This window comes from Mustela nigripes, chromosome 5 (genome assembly GCF_022355385.1).
Source record: "Mustela nigripes isolate SB6536 chromosome 5, MUSNIG.SB6536, whole genome shotgun sequence".
In the NCBI taxonomy this organism is placed as follows: domain Eukaryota; kingdom Metazoa; phylum Chordata; class Mammalia; order Carnivora; family Mustelidae; genus Mustela; species Mustela nigripes.
Genome location: NC_081561.1, coordinates 128,075,208 through 128,096,959, shown reverse-complemented (window position 1 = coordinate 128,096,959; position 21,752 = coordinate 128,075,208). Strand labels below are relative to the sequence as shown.

Here is a 21,752-nt window from a genome sequence, read left to right as displayed (position 1 = left end):
TTCTTTCTCTTAGTAATACACATTTAGGTTTCCTCCATATCTTTTCATGCCTTGTAAGCTCATTTCTTTTTAGCATTAATATTCTATTTGGATATACCATGTCTGTTTATCCACTCACCTGTTGAAGGACAGTTTGGTTCCTTCCAAGTTTTGCAATTACGAATAAAGCTGCTATAAACATCTATGTGCAGGTTTTTATGTGGACTTAAGGTTTCAACTCATTGGATGTGATTGCTAGGTTATATGGTCAGGGTTTGTTTAGTTTTGTAAGAAACTGCCAAACTGTCACCCAGAATGGCTATATCAGTGTGTATCCTCTCCAACAAAGAGATTTCCTGTTCTTCCACATTCTTATCAGCATTTGGATTTTGTCATTGTTTCAGGCTTGGGCTGTTCTAATAGGTATGTAGTAGTATCTCATTTTAATTTGCACTTCTCTGTTGACTTACGATGTTTTGCATCTTTGCATATGTTGATTTGCTATCTGTGTATCTTTTTTTGGAACTGTTTAGGTCTTTTGCCCAGTTTTAACTAGGTTGCTTTCTTACTGTTGAGTTTTAAAAGTTATCTGTATAGTTTGGATAACAGTCCTTTATCAGTGTTTTGTGAATATCTTCTCCCAGTCTATGGCTTGTCTTCTCATTTTCTTGGCAGTGGCTTTCACAGAGCAGAAGTTTTTTAATTTTGTAAAGTCCAGTTTATTATTTTTTATGGATCTGGGGTTATATCTAAAAAGTTATTGCCAAACTCATGGGTATCTAGATTTTCTTCTGTGTTATCTTCTAGGAGTTTTATGGTTTTACATTTTACATATAGGTCTGCAATCCATTTGGAGTTAATTTTTGTGAAAGGTATAAAGTCTATGTCTAGGGCTGCCCCGGTGGCTCAGTTGGTCAAACATTTGCCTTTGGCTCGGGTCATAATCTCAGGGTTCTGGGATCAAGCACCATGTTAGGCTCCCTGCTCAAGGCAGAGCCTGCTTCTCCCTCTCCTCCTGGCTTGTGCTCTCTTGCTGTCTCTCTCTCAAATAAATAAATAAAATCTTTTTTTAAAAAAGGTTGTGTTTACTTTTTTTTTTTTTTTTAATGCGTGAGGATGTTCAATTGTTCCAGCATCATTTAGTGAAAAGACTATCATTGCTCTATTGTATTGCTTCTACTCCTTTGTCAAGATCATATATTTATGTGAATCTATTTCTGGGTTCTTTGTTTGTTCCACTGATCTGTTTGTCTGTTCTGACATCAGTACCACACTGTCTTGATTACTGTAGCTTTATAGTAAATTTTGAAGTCAGATATATCAGTTCTCTAACTTTGTTCTTCGATATTGCGTTGGTTTTTCTGGTTCTCTTGCTTTTCTGTGTAAACTTTATAATCAATAGCCATTGATTATATTAATAGCTACATAAAGTAATGTGCTTTATATTTATAGTCAGTAGTCATTAAATGATGTGCTAAGTTTTTATTAGGATTTGCATTGAATCTAAAGATCAAGCTGGCAAGAAGTGATGTTTGACAGCATTGAGTCTTCCTATTGATGAACATTGAAATTTTTCTCCATTTACTTAGTTCTTTGATTTTTTCAAAATCAGAATTTTGAGGTTCCTCCTACAGATCTTACGTGTATTTTATTAGATTTATAGTTAAGTATTTTGGGGTTTGGGGTACTAATATCAGTGTGCTTTTAATTTCACATTTTAATTGCTTACTGTTGATATATAGAAAAACAATTTGAGTTTTGTGTATTAACCTTATATCCTGGAACCTTGCTGTAATAGCTTATTATCCAGGAGGGTTTTTTGTTTATTCTTTTGTATTTTCTTTATAAACAGTTGTGTCATCTATGAATAAAGACAGTTCTGTTTCTTCCTTCTCAATCGTGTAATTTTTTCTGTTTTTGTCTTAATTGCATTAGCTAACACTTTCAGTATAAGGTAATGAGAGAGGACATTTTTTCCTTTGTCCTGATCTTGGCAGGAAGGCTTCTAGTTTCTTACCATTAAGTGTGATGTGAGCTATAGGTTTTATGTAGATGTTCTTTGTCAAGTTGAGCAAGTTACCTTCTGTTCCTAGTTTGCTGAGTTTATCATGAATGGGTACTGGATTTTGTCAAAACTTTTTTCTGTATCTACTGATGTAATCATGTGATTTTTATTTAGACTGTAGATGTGATGGATGTAGATGTGACGGATTACAGTAATTGTTTTTTTGGGTTTTTTTTTTAGTAATTTATTTTTTTTAAGATTTTATTTATTTGACAGAGATCACAAGTAGGCAGAGAGAGAGGAGGAAGCAGGCTCCCTGCTAAGTAGAGAGCTCGATGTGAGCTCCATCACAGGACCCTGAGACGATGACTTGAGCCGAAGGCAGAGGCTTAATCTGAGCCACCCAGGTGCCCCCATAATTAGTTCATTTTATTACTGAATGCTATTTTATTGTATAAACACTATTTCAGTGGATAACAGTTTGCTATTCATTCATCTGTTGATGGACATTTGGGTTGTTTTAAGGTTTTGGCTACAAATACAGCTGCTGTGACCATTCATGTAAAAGTCATTAATTGAATTTTGAATATTGAATTAGCCTTTTGTAACTGGAATGAATCCCACTTGGTTGTGGTGTATAATTTTTTATACATTGTTGAATTCACTTTGCTAATTCTATTAAGGATTTTTGCATCGGTGTTTATGAGAGATACTGGTGTGTAGTTTTCTTGAAATGTTATTTTCTGCTTTTGTTTTAGTGTAACACTGGCTTCATAAAGTTAGGGAGTAGTCCCTGTACTTCTGTCTTTATTTTATGGCTTTTGAAAAAGAAATATGCTGTCTTCCTGGCAGTATCTTAGTTTATATCTTGCTTGTCATGAGAATACTGTACAATGAAAAAGCAAAAAAGTGATTAGGTCAGAGTGGACTCTCACAGAAGAGTCATCATGGAAAAAATAGGGGAAGTAAAGTCCCTAAAAAAGAAAAAAATTTTTCATACATATCTAATCATTCTTGATGTGTTGACATCACTTTTATTCTTCAAAAACATTTTGAATTAGTTTTCTGAAATACACTCACATAAGTTCCCTGTAATCACTTCAGATATGTCTGTGAGACAGAATTCTGAATTTCACCACTTACTTTTATTCTTTCAGAATTGCCTAACAATAAACTCTGGATTTATTAAGTTCAGGTGGTGGTAAACAGGTCCCTTCATTGCATGTTTTGTTTTGGATCCCTTTTCTTTATTTGCTTTTATGTGTAAAAAAAAATTAACTTAGGTCTTCCCATATGGGCTAGGTTCTTGCTAAAATGCGTCCTTCCATTGTGGTTATGTTAAGGCAGTGCCATGGTTCTTGCTGTAATATAGCCTGTTCATAGAAGATAAGTAATATTGTTCATCATAGTAAATGAGAAATCTGGAATGCAGACATCTTTGTAATAGTGCATTGAATGCATTAAATGTAATCAATATGATACTGTATTTTATCAGGCATATAAGCAACAGAATCAAAACATTGAAAAATATGTTGGAGGGAAAAAATAGAATTTAGAAAGAAGGGACTTGTGTCTTTGCCTGTCAACTCATCTTCTTTGCTATTATTCGGCCAGTTTGTAGACTTCTTGAACATTTCTTCAGATACAGGAGAGGTCATAACTTCTCCTGAAATTTACTTTTGGAAGTCAAAAGAATCCCTCTCATTTTTCACTTCAGAAGGACCCTTAATTCTTCTCCCACCTCTCTCCCCCCAGGTCCTTAAAACGAACTTACGTGTATTACCCATGAAAAACAAAAATACATGGCCACACACAACCTTGTACAAAATGCTCATAGTAACCTTTTTTGCAGTAACTTTAAACTGAAAATAATCCTAATGTCCATCAACAGATGAACAAACTATTTATCCATACAGTGAAATACTATTCAATAAAATGAATGAATGATTGATACATGGGACAACACTGATGAATATCAAAATAACTAGGCTGAATGAAAAGAAGGCAGGAAAAAAGAAAAACCTTTATAGTTCCATTTTTATAGACTTCTACAACAAGCAAATAAATCTGTAGTGACAGAAGGGAAGTCAGTGATTGCTTGTGGTTATGGGTGGAGTGAGGTATTAAAAGGGACACAAAATTAAAGGGGTGACTGGTGATTTCACAGTGTTAAATGGTGTTAAAACTGTTTAAAAACTGATCAAACTGGGCGCCTGGATGGCTCAGTGGTTAAGCCGCTGCCTTCAGCTCAGGTCATGATCTCAGGGTCCTGGGATCGAGTCCCGCATCGGGCTCTCTGCTCAGCAGGGAGCCTGCTTCCTCCTCTCTCTCTCTCTGCCTGCCTCTCTGCCTACTTGTGATTTCTCTCTGTCAAATAAATAAGTAAAATCTTTAAAAAAAAAAAAACTGATCAAACTGTACACTCTGTGTGCAGTGTATTAATTTTCTGTTGCTGCTTAATGAATTACCAGAAATTTAGCAGATTAAAATAACCACTATTATCTAACAGTTTCATAGGTCAGAAATCTGGCTGGGCATGTCTGTTTTTCTGCTTAGAGTGTCTCACAAGGCCAAAATCAGGGTGTAAACTGAGTTATGTTCCTTTCTGGAGACTTTGGGGAAACATCAGCTTAATTTAAGCTCATTGAGGTTGTCAGAATCCATTTCCTGCTGTTACCGAGTTCAAGTTCCTGTTTTATTCCTGCCTGTCAGGTTGCTCTTAGCTCCTGGAAGCCACACTCAGGTCCTTTCAAGTGGTCCCCTCCCTCTTCAGGCTAGCCGTGGCACAGTGAATCTCCTTCATGCTTTGAATCTGACTTCCTCTTCTGCTATCAGTTGGAAAAAACTCTGCTTTTAAATGGTTCATGTGATTAGAGTAAGCCCACACATTTAATCTCCCTATACTAAGTTAGCTAATGAATGGCTATAATTCCATCTTCAAAAATCTCTCTTAACATGCAATATAGCAATCATAGAAGTAGCACTAGGGGCAGATTTGGGGGCCATCGTAGAGTTCTGTCTACTACATGTAGTATATCAAGCCTCAGTTATACCTCATTAAAGTTTATATGTTTTTTTCCTAAAAATAGGACAAAAGACCAAAAGTAATAGTAATGATAGTAATAATAAATACTTGCAAATGGATGATTGTGAGACTCAAATAGAATGCAGATTGATTATTCTCATTGATTTGATTCAGCATAGCATTTCTATGTCCAAGTTGGGATAACTAAAAGGTTAATAATATTTGTATTCTCTTTCACCTGTCAAGAGAGAAAACACTACAAAAGTGAGGATGTAACTAAGAATTGAATATGATAGAAGTGATTTTGTAAGTTTCACAAGTTCTTGACTCAAAATTGTGATTAATATTGTGACTCAATGTGTGTCTATAAATATAAATTCAATATTTTAAAACCTCAACTTTTAATTAAATTCATATAATAGATGACTTAGTGTAGCTTTGTGCATTTTGTTGATCTTGTTATTAGTTAGGCCAGTCATAAAATTCTTGAGTATACAGAAATCTTACAGAATATAGGGAATAGTGTTTCTATAGCATGGGAGAGGTTTTATGTACTGATTGTTTACTTCACAGGAAAGATTTAATCAAGAATAATACATTTAATATTTTATTATAATAATGGCAAAAGACTTTAGATATTAAACTCTTTGATAGATTAGATGAAAGTTCAGAATAAAATGTGATTCGTCTTGCTTGGGTCATCAAATTATTAAAGTTTACGGGCACCTGGGTGTCTCAGTTGAGCATCCAACTCTTGGTTTTGGCTCAGATCATGGTATCTTGGGTTGCAGGGTGGAGGCTAGTATCAGGCTCCACTCAGCAGGGAATCTGCTTGAAGATTTTCTCCCCCAACTTGCCCTCCACTCACTTTCTCTCTCTCTAAAATAAGTAAATCTTTAAAAAGTTATTAGTGTATAATACCAAGTGTTAGCAGGGATGTCAAATTGCTGGAATTATGATAAATTGCTGGTGGGGGTATAAATTGGATCAAACACTTTGGGAAACCATTTAACGATACTTGCTAAAGCTATACATACATATGTGTATATATACCACTTATATGATGCACTGGTTTACTGCCTCATCCTTTCACATTTAGTCCAGAAGAAACAGTAAAATCTCTTTAAAATTCTCTAAAATCGAATGTTTGTGATCTTTTACTCCTTAAAAAGAATCATGTGTTCTTCCTTAAATATCAAAAAGTTCAAAATCTACAATTTGATGACATTTTTTATCTTGTGTTTCCATCTCCATGTACATTTCAGGCAAGTTTCCTTATATTTCAGGCAAGTTTCCTTATATATCTTTCCTTATGCCTGACTTAACCTATCTTCTTACTATTTTATCCATTTTGGGCTTCAGTGCTATCCAACAGACCTTTCTGCAATAATGGTGTAATGTTCTGTAGCTGTGTTGTCATATGTGGCTAGTGGATTGAAGAACTGATTTTTAAATAATTTATTTGTTTTTAAATTAGCTACATGGGGTTAGCAGTGAAATATAGCACACAGGTCTATTATCACTATCATGTTGCCTTAACCTCTTTAGCTTGTTTTGATTTCATTCTCTTTGATCACCCAATAATGTGTTTTATCCTACTTTTAAACCTTAGTCATCCATATGTTCAATTTTAATACTTTTGAGTTTTTGGAATATATCTTTGCTCCTCATTATCTTGTAAGCTTTTGGGTGGTAAGGCATTTTACTTCTTTTGTGTCTCTTTTGCCACCAAATTTTGATCATCATGCATAATGTGGAAGTAATATTTAAGGAGGTAGTCATCTGAGAATTGGGGAACTTCAAAATAACCACTGGAAAATTTTTAAGGTATTGTGAAATTTGGGAGACTGTTTTCTCAAGAATATAAAATGGATTTAAAAAAAATTTATAAGATTTTATTTATTTATTTGACAGATACAGATCACAAGTAGGCAGAGAGGCAGGCAGAGAGAGAGAGAAGAGGAAGCAGGCTCCCTGCAGAGCAGAGAGCCAGTTGTGGGGCTCAATCCCAGGACCCTAGGATCATGACCGGAGCCGAAGGCAGAGGCTTTAACCCACTGAGCCATCCAGGTGCCCCTATAAAATGGATTTTTAAAATGCATTTTAAAAATGGATTTTATAGGAGAAGGAAAGAAGAAATGAATTGGGGGAAATTGGAGGGGAAGACGAAGCATGAGAGACTGTGGATTCTGAGAAATAAACAGGGTTTTGGAAGGGAGGATGTGGGGGATGCATGAGCCTAGTGGTGGGTATTAAGGAGCTCACATATTGCAGGGAGCACTGGGTGTGGTCCATAAACAATGAATCTTGGAACACTGAAAAAATAAAATTAAATTAAAAAAATAAATAGGGGCCCCTAGGTGGCTCAGTGGGTTAAAGCCTCTGCCTTCGGCTCAGGTCATGATCTCAGGGTCCTGGGATTGAGTCCCGCGTCGGGCTCTCTGCTCAGTGGAGAGCCTGCTTCCTCCTCTCTCTCTCTCTGCCTGCCTCTCTGCCTACTTGTGATCTCTCTCTGTCAAATAAATAAATAAAATCTTTAAAATAAATAAAAATGGATTTTAAGATGCATTTTTAAACAGATTAAGAGAAGAAGAGTGGGTAAAAACCTGGAAACCTAAAATATAATCATAGCTCTGCTGCCAATTTTGTTAATAACTCAGACAAGTTTCTTAACTGTTTCAGGTAAATTTGTTCATCTACAAAAATGAAAGATGAATTAGTTGGCTTCCAATATATGTTCCAGCTTATGAGTCTTAAAAATAGCTGGGTTTTCTGAATTGAAAACTATTAAGAGTGGGAATTAATGTTGGTACTAGTTTTATTTTGTATTTTTAAAAATGTTCAGGAAGAGAAGTACATGTTGAAATGCTCAGGTTTGAAAAGCCAGAACACTCCTCTCTGTAGTGAAAAGCCAAGATAAAAAGTTACGTGAAGATCTCATGAGACTAACGAGTGGGCAGGAAAATAGCAAATCACCTTTCTTGTAGCAAATAGTAAATGCAACTAAAGAAAAATAAAACTATATATGATTATTTTTCCCAAGTAATTAGTTGCAAATTCAGGAATGAAATTTAGGAGAAAATGACAGCGTGTTATAATGAAGGAAGCAACTGAACTGGAAGTCTGAGTGAGAGGATTATCCCTCCAATGCCAGTAATTATCTGTAGGACGGTATGTGGTAAACTTTGAAAACATACTTACTTTTGCATGCTGTAGCATTGTCTCTTGACACCTTTAGGACCATAGCATAAACCAAAGAGAATGCCCATATTCTTTTCAAAAGACCTAGAAATAATTCCATTATGTTTCATCTGACTGTTTTTCTGAGTCAGCTGGCAGAAGTACAAGCTGCCTTTGTTTTCTGTTATCCTCTGAACTCACATCTTACACTGCTTTGAACAGTTCCTCATTTGACCCATTTCTCCATCTTTCCCAAATCCTTCCACTGTGCTCCAGAGAGCTTCTGCTTCTGTGACTTGCAGACTTCCCTGTGTATAGTTATTTTTGTCCTCTTTTCCAAACTTAAACCTTCATTCTCCTTGCCTTAACTGATAACTAGCTAGTCCCTAAAATTAGTTTCATCCGTACCCTCTTGTGTGAGAGTGCTACCTATATTCATAAATCCCACATATATTAAACTTGGAAAAGATGTGGGTCAGTATTTTCTTTGCTCTCTGATGTTGCTTCTGTATCGTTTTCTTCTCTTTAAAATGAGTCAAAGAGGGGTGACTGTGTGGCTCAGTTGGTTGAGCACCAAGTTTTGGCTTCCACTCAGGTCAGGATCTCACGGTCGTGAGATTAAATTCCAGGTGGGGCTCCGTGCTCAGAGCAGTCTGCTTGAGATATTCTCTCTCCCTCCACCCTACTCTCTCTCACTCACAGACATTATCTTTAAATAAATCTTTGAAAAAATGAATCATAGAGTACTGTCAATTCTATCTCTTAGTGATTAATGTTGGTGAGAAACTACAATAGTAGTAATATTTACTGTGCACTGATCATGTAAGAGAGACTCCCCTCTAAGCTTTCTTGAGATGTAAGTAATATCTAACAATGTGATAATTTGAAATACATATATTGTGAAATGTTTACAATAGCACACCCTTCATGTCACATAATTACCATTTATTGTTGTGAGCACATTTAAGATCTCTTTTAGCAGTTTTTAAGTATATAATACAATATTGTTAACTATAGTCTTCCTGTAATTACATTCCCAGAACTTACTTGTCTTATGCTGTAAGTTTGTTTGTACCCTTTGACTAACATTTCCTCATTTCTCCCAACCCCCAACCCCTAACAAGCACCATTCTGCTCTGTTTTCTATGAGTTCAGCTTTTTTATTTTTATTTTGTTCAGCTTTTTTAGATTTCACATATAAGTGAGATCATACTGTATTTTTCATTCTCTGACTTATTTTACTTAGCATAATGCCCTCAGGGTTCAGCCATGTTCTTGTAAGTGACAGGATGTCATTTTTTATGGCTGAATAAAATTTCATTGTATGTATTTACCACAACTTTTTTATCCATTCATTCCCCAGTGGCCACTTTGGTTGTTTCCATGTCTTGACTATTGTGAATAATGCTGCCGTGAACATAGGGATGCAGATATATCTTCAATCTAATGATTGCATTTTGGAGAATATATACCCAGAAGTGAGATTGCTGCATCATATTGTAATTGTATTTTTGATTTTTTTTTTTTTTGAGCAACTTCCATACTGGTTCTCAGTGGCTGTGCCATTTTATAAACCCACCAGCAATGTACAAGGTTTCCCTTTTCTTCTTATCCTCACCAGCACTTGTTATCTCTTGTATTTTAGTAATAGCCATTCAAACATAGGTGAGGTCATACTTCATTATGATTTCGATCTGCATTTCCCTGAGATTAGTGATGTTGAGCATCTTCATGTACCCATTGGCCATTTGTACATTGTCTTAGAAAAATGTTTGTCTATTCATTCCTCTTCCTGTTTTTTAATTGGATTGTTAGTGGTTTTTGCTGTTGAGTTGTATAAGCTCCTTAGGTGTTTTGGATAGTAACCCCTTATCATTTAAATGGTTTGCAAGTATTTTTTTCCATTCTGTAGGTTGCCTCTTGATTTTGTTGATTTTTTTCTTTATCTGTGCAGAAGCGTATTAGTTTGCTGTAGTCACACTTGTTTATTTTTGCTTTTGTTCCTTGTGTTCACCATATCTCATTCATAAACTCATTGCCAAGAGCTATGTTAAGGAGATTTTTCCCTGTGTTTTCTTCTAAGAGTTTTATGGGTTTTGTTCTTACACTTAAACTTAACTTTAATTCATTTTGAGGTAATTTTTTTTAAAGATTTTATTTATTTGTCAGAGAGAGCGAGCACAGGCAGAGAGAGTGGCAGGCAGAGTCAGAGGGAGAAGCAGGCTCCCTGCGGAGCAAGGAGCCCGATGTGGGACTCGATCCCAGGACGCTGGGATCATGATCTGAGCCGAAGGCAGCTGCTTAACCAACTGAGCCACCAAGGCATCCCCATTTTGAGTTAATTTTTGTGAGTGGTGTAAGATAGGGGTCCAGTTTCATTTTCTTGCATGTGAATATCCAGTTTTCCCAGCACTGTTTATTGAAAGGACTATCTTTTCCCCATTGAGAATTCTTGGCTTCCTTGTCAGGTATTAACTGACCACGTATGCATTGTTTATTTCTTGTCTCTCACTTCTGTTCCATTGACCTGTGTGTTTATTTTCATGCCAGTACAATACTATTTTAATTATTATAGCTTCCCAGTGTTGTTTAAAACCAGTAAATGTGATGCTTCCATCTTTGTTCTTCTTCGGTATTGCTTTGGTTCTTGGGGTCTTTTGTGGCTTCATAAAAATGTTAGGTTGCTTTTTCTATTCTTGTGAAAAATGCCATTAGAATTTTGATGGGGATTGCATTGAATCTGTAGTTTCCCATTTATTTGTGTCTTTAGTTTCTCTCATCAGTGTCTTATGATTTTCATCATACAGTTCTTTCACCTCCTTGGTTAAATTTATTCCTAAGAATTTTATGGTTTTTGATGCTATCATATATAGGGTTGTTTCCTTTATTTCTTTCTCAGATGGTTTGTTGTTTCTGTATAGAAATACAACTGATTTTTGGTATATTAATTTGATTCTGCAACTTTATTGAATTTATTAGGTTTTTTTTTTTTTTTTAAGATTTTATTTATTTGAGAGAGAGAGCATGAAGGGGGGAGGAAGAAGCAGAATCCCCACTGAGTAGGGAGCTGGTGCTGGACTCAATCCCAGGACTCTGGGATCATGACCTGAGCCAAAGGCAGACGATTAACTGACTAAGCCACCCAGGTACCCCAGCCTATAGTTTTCTTGTAGTCTATCTGGCTTTGATAAGGATTATGCTAGCTTCATCGTTTGGGAGTATTATTTACTCTTCAATATTTGGGAAGAGTTTAAGAAGGATTGGCTTTAATTCTTCTTTAAATGTTTGGTAGAGGGGCACCTATGTGGCTCATTTGATTGACTGACTGACTGACTGCCTTCCACTCAGGTCATGATCCTAGAGCCCTGGGACCAAGTCCTGCATCAGGCTCCCTGCTCGTGGGGAGTCTGCTTCTCTCTCTGATCCTCTCCCCGCTCGTGTTCTCTCTCTCAAATACATAGATAAAACCTTTTTTAAAAGTTTTTAAAAATAAATGTTTGGTAGAAATCACCAGTGAAACCATCTGGTCCTGGGCTTTTCTTTTTTGGGAAGTTTTCGATTACTGATTTGATCTCCTTACTGGTTTATTTTCTCTTTCTTCCTAATAATGTCATAGGTTGTATATTTCTAGGCATTTACCCATTTTTTTCTAGGTTATCTAATTTGTTGGTATATAATTGTTCTTAGTAGCTGAATATGAAATTTGTATTTCTGGTATCAATTGTGATGTCTTCTTTTTCAGTTATGATTTTGTGTATTTGAGTCTACTCTTTTTTCTTGGTTAGTCTAGCTAAAGTTTTCTCAGTTTTTATCTTTTCAAAAACCAACTCATAATTTCATTGCTTTTTTTTTTCTGTTGTCTTTCCCTATTTCATTTATTTCTGCTCTAAGCTTTATTATTTTCTTCCTTCTCCTGACTTTGAGCTTAGCATATTCTTTAATTTCTTGAAGTATAAATTAAGGTTATTTATTTGAAATCTTTTTTTTTCCCCTTAATGTAGGCATTTACCACTATCAGATTCCCTCTTAGAACTGCTTTTGCTACATCCCATAAGGACTGCTTTTGCTACATCCCATTTTTGTCTCCAGATATTTTCTGATTTTCCTTTTGATTTCTTTTTTAACCTGTTGGTTGTCCAGGAGTGCCAAGGACTTTTCTGAAGACTCTTCATGTAACAACCATTTTAACTTCCATAAAATACCCTTGAGTTAGGTGGTCTTATTCTCCCTACTTAAGGGAAGGAAACTGAAATATAAGAGGTCTCATAGACAATAAATAATGGAGTTGAAAAAGTATTAAAATAGTCTCATGTGTGGTAAAAATGAAAATGGAATCATTTTTTAAAAAATTTTTTTAAAGATTTTTATTTATTTGACAGAGAGAGAAGGGAGAGAGGAAGAGAACAAGCACAGGCAGGGGAGAAGCAGGCTCCTGGCTCAGCAAGGAGCCCGATGTGGGGCTCGATCCCAGGACCCTGGGATCATGACCTGAGCCGAAGGCAGTGGCTTAACTGACTGAGCCACTCAGGTGCCCCGAAAATGGAATAATTTTATTGGAAGCAATTTGGAAATAAATATTTAAGAGTCTTGAATTTTTCATACTTCAAGAAAATAACCAGGAACTTGTATAAAGACTTATATAATGTAAGTTTATCAAGTATTATTTATTATAATAAAAATTTAGAAGTAACCAAAATGTCCAGAATTAGGAGAATGTCAGATAAATTATGGCGTATTTTACAGAGTGTAACATGGGTATTAGAAAGCCCACATGTTTGTGAGGATATGGAAATACAAATTTATACAAAAATTTTGGAAGTTTTTCAAAAATTTTGAGGAAAATACCAGTAGTTGGATACCAATAGATGATCTCCTAGGAATTGAATAGATGTTCTTGTACAGATTAGATTTGTTAAGATTGAAAGAAGTCAAAGAAGATTCTATCTAACTAAGCTATACTTTGATGGCACTGTTAATTAATATAAGAAATAAAGAGCGAGGTTTCTGCTGGGGAAAAATAATGACTTTAGTTTGGGCCTTGTTATTTTAAGGTTTTATTCATGGGGATATCCAGAAAGAGATAGTCAGTATTTGGAATTATGTGTGTGGTGATAAACAAAGAAAACATGAAGGAAAGATAGTGGGAAAGGGGTAAAATGTTCCATATTTTGGGTTAAATCAAGTACAGAAGGAGTCTGTTGGTGGGCTTGTTATCATCCATGATACATAACTGATGTGTTTCCTACTCTTTAAAAATAGGAAAAAACAGTGTTCATCTGTTTTGGTTTGTGAAAGAATCATTTTGTTTCTCCTCTTATGTGAAATTTTGTTCAGTCCATGAATAGTGAATTGTTAGAATGGTTTTTTAAAGTACAAGTTGTATAAATACATCTTACTATGAAGAAACAGTAGAGTTTGATTAAACTTGCATGTACACAAATAGATTCTGTTCCTAACCCTGCTTCTTGAACAACTCATTGCACCTCCTTAAATGATGTCTTTGGTTTGACCTAGAATATTTCTCAGCCTGGACCTATTTTTGGATGTTTATGAGTTTTCTGTGTGAATTTTAAAATTTTAAGAATTCTTTATTTAAACTTTTTTGAATATAGTTGACAGTGCTACATTAATTTCAGGTGTACAGCATTCAGTATCTCAATACATTATGCTAACCTCACCACATGTAGAGTTACTATCTGCCACTATACAATGCTATTACAATATCATTGACTATATTCTCTATGCTGTACCTTTTATTCCCATGATTTATTCATTCTATAACCAGAAGCTTGTATCTCCTACTGTCCTTTACTCATTTTACCCCCCTTCCCTTAGGCAATCTTTAGTTCTCTGTATTTGTATGTCTGATTCTGCTTTTTGTTTGTTTATTCATTTGTTTTGTTATAAAAATTCTTTACTTTGAGGGGTGCCTGGGTGGCCAGTGGGTTAAAGCCTCTGCCTTTGGCTCAGGTCATGATCCCAGGGTCCTGGGATTGAGCCCCCACATTGGGCCCTCTGCTCAGCAGGGAGCCTACTTCCTCCTCCTCTCTCTCTCTGCCTGCCTCTCTGCCTACTTGTTATCTCCGTCTGTCAAATTTAAAAAAAAAAAAAAAAAAAAACCTTTAAAAAATTAAAAAATTTTAAAAAACTCTTTACTTTGAAAGGACTTACTGAAAGCGTATTCTGAATCATTTAGTTGTCTACTTTATATGAATCCTGGGAAGTAATTTTAGTATCTCTGTTTATGATTGTGTTTATCATAACTTTAGTGCAACTAGTACTACTTTAAATGGTTCAGTCTAAATGGTGATACTGCAGGGAAACACTTGAGCCTAACTGTTGTATTTGAACATAATAAAGCCCAATATTGTCAGTGAGGTAACAAATAAATAAAATTTCACAGTAGTTCAAATAAAGGAAAGGCTGTTACATAGCAGAATAGGCATGAACAAAATAAAGCAGATTTTTGGAGCAGTCAGTACAAGATTCATATGGCAAGCAATGATTGAGTTAAAGTGATTTTGTCATATTAAATAATAATATTTTGAATTGTATTAGATTTGTATTTTTGTATTTAATTTTAAATCTAGTTTGTGTTTAGGGGTGCCTGGGTGGCTCAGGAGGTTGAACAGCAAGGTCTGGATTTTGGCTCAGGTCATGGTCTCTGGGTTGTAAGATTGAGCCTTGCATCAGGCTCTGTGCTCAGTGCAGAGTCTGCTTCTTCCGCACCCTCTCCTCCTCCCCCTGCTCACATCCTTTCTCTCTCTCTCTCTCTCTCTCTCAAATAGAGGAGTGGAATCTTTTAGAAAATAAATAAACATGATGCCTTTAGCAGTATTGTAGCTAATTTTATTTTTAATTTTACTGTTTATATCAGGATTTAAAATTAAACCCATAAGAAATGTTCTTTGAATTAAGAAACAGATTTATTAAAATGAATTATTTTATTTTAAGAAATAATTTAAAAATCCTTAGGGGATGTAGACTTCAGTTTGCATTCTCTCAATCTCTTGATGTTTGCTTCAATAATTGGAAGTTTAATTGCTAAGAACCCAGGAAAATAGATGAGGAAGCCTAGGAATTTTTTAGCAAACAATTACTTTTAGAACCACATGGGTTATATAATAGTTGGGAAATTTTTGTTTGTTGTATTTAGTCATGGCCTAAGAAAATAGATTAACAATTTTTAGAGTTAGTTATTTTATGTCTTAGCACAATACACTTTAGCTTTTTTTTTTATTATTAAATGAAAGATTTTTACCCTTAAATAGGCAAGTTAGTCAATGGTGGATCAAAAGATGTTAAAATATATGTTATTGGTCATCCTGTGCAGTATTTTTTATTGTTTTTAAAGAGGAAATAGATCATTTGCAGTGTTTTATTATTTTAACTTGATTTTATTTTTTCAGTGTTCCAAGATTGTTTATTCACCACACCCAGTGTTCCATGCAGTACGTGCCCTCCTTAATACCCACCACAAGGCTTACCGAACCCCCCACCCTTCCAGAACCCTTAGTTTGTTTCTCAGAGTCCACAGTCTCTCATGGTTCATCTCCCCTCAGATTCCCCCCAACTCACTTCTCCTTTCCTCCCAGTGCCCTCCCATGTTCTTGCTTACGCTCCACAAGCAAGTGAAGCCATATGATAATTGACTCTCTCTGCTTGATTTATTTCACTCAGCATAATCTCCTCCAGTCCTGTCCATGTTGATAGAAAAGTTGGGTATTCATCCTTTCTGATGGAGGCATAATACTCAATAGTATATATGGACCATAACTTCTTTACTCATTCGTCTGTTGAAGGGCAACTTGGCTCTTTACACAGTGTGGTGACTGTGGCCATTGCTGCTATGAACATTGACGTACATATGGCCCTTCTTTTCACTACATCTGTATCTTTGGGGTAAAGACCTAGTAGTGCAAATGCAGGGTCATAGGAAAGCTCTATTTTTTTTTTTTAAAGATTTTATTTATTTATTTGACAGAGATCATAAGTAGGCAGAGAGCACAGGCAGAGATGGAGAAGCAGCTCCATGCTGAGCAGAGAGCCCGATGAAGGATTCGATCCCAGTACCCTGGGGATCATGACCTGAGCTGAAGACAGAAGCTTTAACCCACTGAGCCACCCAAGAGCCCTATTTTTAATTTCTTAAGGAACCTCCACACTGTTTTCCAAAGTGGCTGCACCAACTTGGATTCCTACCAACAGTGTAAGAGGGTTCTCCTTTTTCCACATCCTCTCCAACACTTGTTTACTGTCTTGTTAATTTTGGCTATTCTCACTGGTGTAAGGTGGTATTTCAATGTGGTTTTGATTTGAATCTCCCTGATGACTAATGATGATGAACATCTTTTCATGTGTCTGTTGGCCATTTGTATGTCATCTTTGAAGAAATGTCTGTTCATGTCTTCTGCCCATTTTTCTATGTGATTTTCTCTTTTTTGAGTGTTGAGTTTGAGGAGTTCTTTATAGATATTGGATATTAGTCCTTTGTCTGCAGTGTCTTTCATTTGCAGTAAAAATACCGAAATGAATTTGATTTTAGTTTTGCTTGCTAATTAAATTAAACCTTCTAACATTTAGGATTTTTTTCACCCTTTCCCAGTATGACAAAAGATCCTACATTAAAGATACTGTTATAAATTCTCTAAAACAGAAATTAGGCAGTTTCCTCAGAATTTAGGATATTAAGTTCTTAGGCTTTATTTTACTTTTGCCACCAAGATTTTGATATTTGAGTTAGATAAGTGAGTTAGATAATAAGTTACCATTAAAATCACCAAGGAGTAAGACAGAAAAATATGAAAAGAATATAATAACTGAAACTGAAGTAAAAGATGAGGGAGAGAGTTTTTCTCAACAAAATGAGATGAGGAAGAGAGTTTTTCTCAACAAAATGATTTTGAAGTTTACCTAAAGGCACTATTCTAATCACAACAAAAGCTGTCCAACCTTTTTTGGATTAGGGTAATATTTTGAAACAACTTTCTTCATAAACATTATTTATCAGTGGGTGAGTATAGGCAGTCCTCATTTTGCATGGTAGTGTGGGACTAAAAAAGTGACCATACAAAATAAAACTGCACATAAGGATCTTAATCAGTGGAAAATATTACCATCGTTCTATGATCTTTAAAAAAATTTTGTCGGGGTGCCTGGGTGGCTCAGTGGGTTAGGCCTCTGCCTTGGGTTCAGGTCATGATCTCAGAGTCCTGGGATCAAGACCCACATCAGGTTCTCTGCTCAGCAGGGAGCCTCCTTCCCTCTGCCTCTCTGCCTACTTTTGATCTCTCTCTCTGTGTCAGATAAATAGAATCTTTAAAAAAAAAAATTAAAATTAAAAAAAATTAAAAAATTTTGTCAAGATGTTAAAACTCTTATATTATAAATGTATATAGGGAAATGAAAAAGTAAAACCATATTAATTTAATAGTGTTCTATAAAACATTAAAAACAATTAGAATTAAAGTGTTTTATTTCTTTGTAAAAAACTTATCAAGAATAGCTTGAACAGTACTTTGCCATCTCCTTGTAAGAATTAGAATAGTAGATCTAGCCAGAGTGAGCATCTTTTCTGTGCCTTGGCAAATTGTCCGTTTGGATCAGCTCCCAACATTTTACTTTTGCATTTTTAATGTTGGGAAATATCTCCAAGAGTTTCTTTAATGCAAAGTTTTTTGCTTGCTTCACTTCCCAAGGGACATCATCTTTTTTGTCTCAGCCATTTTCCTTATTTATGTCAATAAGTTACCTTTGCTACATTCTTCTGACTGCAGATCTAGAGTCTCATAATGGCAACATTCCCACAATTAGCTGTTTCTTCTATTACTCCATTTAGATTTAAATTCAGTTTCACTTCCAGCTTTATCATTTTTTTTCATTTCTTTGCTGTACTTTTATCTTTGTTGGCCAATTCCTTCTCTTAGTTACCCGTTTTGTAAAATTTCAGATGGGTGTAGGAGGCAAGAAGGTAACCCAGAGCTGCATGCTTTGCTGTCTGTAGACAGGTGAATTGGATGGCCAGTCACCAACGAACTTTGGAAGGAAATGATCAGTCACTGATCATGATATACATGTCTTATTAACATAGTGCTTTGTAGACTAAAGTGCTAACAAGGAAATTTGTATTTGTGCAGTTGTACTTAATATAATGTGGTAAGTGAAATTGGAACCATGTTGTTGGAAACTGGTATTCTTGAACTAAACCAATGGTAGCTGTAATTTGTGCAGATGTGAGACCTGGGAAATAAGGGCTTCCCATAATTGTAATAAAGTTAAACTATTTGATCAATTAAAGCTATGGTCGGTGTTGATAAGATTGGAGATATAGGACTGTTGGACCTCTGAGCCATTGAACTTCAGCCTGATACATTTTATGTGAAAGTGTAAATTTGATCCATTCTTCCAGCCTCTTTAATTCTCTTTAAGCGCTTCCTTAGAGAGGACCTTTCACACCATTTCTAAAAAAACAAAAAACAATAAACAAAAAAACAAAACCAAAAAATACCCCCCTAGTTGTAGTAAGTAAAAACTGTGGTTTTAGGAGAGTAATAGTGATAGTGATTTATGAGTTCATTATGAAGCAACTGACATTGAAAGTTGGTTTTTTTTTTTCATTTTTTATAGAATGTTAAAATTCTAATAATTGAAGATGAAAAGGTGGTTAATAAATAAGTTTTGATTCATTTAGCCAGTAACTCCATTTTCATTGTCTTCCTACTAGCAAATATTGTATTATTAAATGTGAAAGATGAGGTCTTACTCTGTTTTGGGTTGAATTGAATAATGTTAATTTATTGTTTGATTTCCTACAGGTGACCTGGCACAGACGTTGATCTCAAGATGCCATTAGTGAAAAGAAACATCGATCCTAGGCACTTGTGCCACACAGCACTGCCTAGAGGCATTAAGAATGAACTAGAATGTGTAACCAATATTTCCTTGGCAAATATAATTAGACAATTAAGTAGCCTAAGTAAGTATTTTTATATCAGTGAAACACATTTCTTGCAAACCACAATGTTACACTTAAGAGTATAAATACTAAGAAGATGTTCTTATGATTAATTTGGGGGGATGTTTTGTGAGAAGAATACAATGTTGTCTTGAAAAATGTACCCATTTAAATTAATGAGTTTTAGAATCATTTTTTTTTCTGCGTGTTTCCTCTGGTAAAGAGAAATAAGGACAGTTTTAGGAACAGGATCACATGATGGACAAGAATTACTGAAATTATATTTAAAATATGATTTGATCTATGAAAGATAATGCCAGGGTTGTACTTTTGCTTGCTTATTATCATTGTTGCTTTTTTAGAGGCTTCAACTATTCACTAGTGTCTCTTTCTTTACATATATTTTATTAGCCTAAGGAAATATTTTTATATTATCAAATATCTAAAATTAAGAGGTGTGAGGTAGTCACTAAGAGAATCAGTTAGTCGGGTGAGTTGTCTAAAGGACATTAGTAGTGTGACGTGCAGAACGCTGTGAAGATAGCAAGTGAGCTTGGCCTCTTGCAGACGAAAGGCAGGAAGGTTGGCCCGAGAGTAAAGGCCAATGGGAGAGACAGGTATTGGAGGAGACAGGCAGTGTGCTCCCATGATAAGACCACAGGAGAGAATTGCTGAGTTAAGGAATTAAGTAAATCATTCGAAATTTAAAATCTAGAAAATTTTAAAAAGTAAATCCAATCTGTCTTTTGAAGTGATGGCTTAGATTTTTAATGAGACATTTATATTTCATTTTAAAGAAAGAACAAGATGTTCTTGGCCTTAAGTATATTCTCTAAGTGGTCCTAGATATATCTTAGCCTCACATGCATTGTCCTTACAGGCAAGATTGACTCTTTTCTTTTCCTTTTTTGTTCTTTCTTTTGAGTACCTAGCACAAGCTAAAGAGAGGTTGTTAATGTGTTTCAAGTGAGAACAGTTGGACATACACATACATAGCTAGAGCAACATAAAAATTACTTTTGAATGCTCTTGGTGAGAGCAATAAATTTCTACATTGCCTGTAAAATAGTTTTAAAAATAAAAGGATATTTATTTGATTTTAAGTATATTCCTTGCCTCTTTCGGTGGTTATTTTTTCAAGTTAGTTATTGGCAGTGAGTCACTAACATACTATATTATTTACCTGTTTTTTTCCTTGGGGAAGTCAATATGGAATGTACTTTAGAGACAAATCAAAAGAAGAGTCCTAAGTATCATACTGATATATGATTAACCATATTTTTACAGATATTTGCTGACCTTTTTTGTGACATAGCACTAATTGAATCTAACATAACTTCATATAAAATTTGTATTACTACATGTACATGAGTATATAGGTTAATATTAAAATACATATTAATAGCATAGAAATGACAATAAATCTTAGCATATTTCTTAAAGTGAATTTTGGATCTAATACAGGCATATTGTTTTAGGTGTATTCCCAATGTCAAATTTAGAGCTAATATAATGATTAAGAGTGTTAATTTGCTGTACTAACCCATATTTTATATGACCTAAAGATGGAAACTTAAGGAATGTTCAGATCTGGTATAATGCATGTAAGTGACATCTAACAGCAGGGACATGGTCATGTTGTAGCCAAACTCTGAAAATAGAAATACCTTGTAAAATATAGCTGGTGCTTCAGATTTGGAATCCGAGACTATTGTAGACATTTTCTAAGCGGTCTGTAGAGATTCAAAAACAAAAGAAACCCCATTAATACTGTAGCAAGGTGTAACAATAATTTACTGCACTGGAATTAAACTCTCTGGCAGCTTTCCCACTGACATAGTTGGGAATCCGAAATCAAACCTAAAAAGCCCCTAGCTAGCCAAAATAAACAAGCCCATGCACTAAAAACTATGTACATAAAATACTCAACTGATCCTTCTCTCAGAGTCTGTTTACTTTGATATTTCATACAGGTTTGATGATCTGATTTCCAAACATTTATGCTTCAGAACATTAAAAGAGGGAGGCATTGAGGAGATAAAAATAGAAGCAGGTATTACCTAAGCCAGTCAAAAGTAGTAGTTTACAGCAAAGGAAGAAGTGACATAGGGAAAAAGCAATATAAAAACCGGAAAGAGGCCATTTCATGTAAAAGCAGATAATCTTATGCATTTCAAGGCTGCTTTCTCACTGAGAACATTTTGATTTCATAATCAACTCATTATTGAGTCCTCAAGAAAAGGTTAAATTGTGTTTAATTTTGTATTTCTACTTAAGTCAGGGAAGCTTAAAATAGATTTTACATCAGTATTTATCCAAAGTAGTTAAAATAAGTAATGCATTAAATAATCTCTGAATTACTTAGTGAACTTGGCTATCCAAAATGGTTCTAGGTAATTGAAATGTTGACTTTGGTGCTATCATTAGCACCAAAAGTGTTAAGAGAGCACCAAAATAAAGGTCAATTGCAAGGGACATCCTCCTGTCGTCTTCCTCACAAAAATATTTTTCCTAGTAGAACACAGTTCTGTTTTCTACTAGATAAAAACTGAAAACATAGAATTCACTTTCTATAAATTTATTCTGTTCTACCAAAATTCTTTCCCATT

General features: G+C 35.0%; 1 protein-coding gene across 6 annotated transcripts in view; it reads left to right on the top strand.

Annotated features, from left to right (window-relative positions):
* Nucleotides 1–21,752, top strand: part of WASF1 (WASP family member 1) — a 60,926-nt gene that overhangs the window by 24,384 nt on the left and 14,790 nt on the right. For 5 of the 6 annotated variants that reach the window (XM_059401199.1, XM_059401201.1, XM_059401194.1 and 2 more), the window contains one exon: nt 19,004–19,164. In XM_059401199.1, the coding sequence (XP_059257182.1) occupies nt 19,032–19,164 (133 nt within the window). In that variant the 5' untranslated portion in view covers nt 19,004–19,031. Of the gene's footprint in view, nt 1–16,173; nt 16,399–19,003; nt 19,165–21,752 lie in introns of all 6 variants that reach the window. The other variant, XM_059401198.1, reaches the window with a different exon arrangement.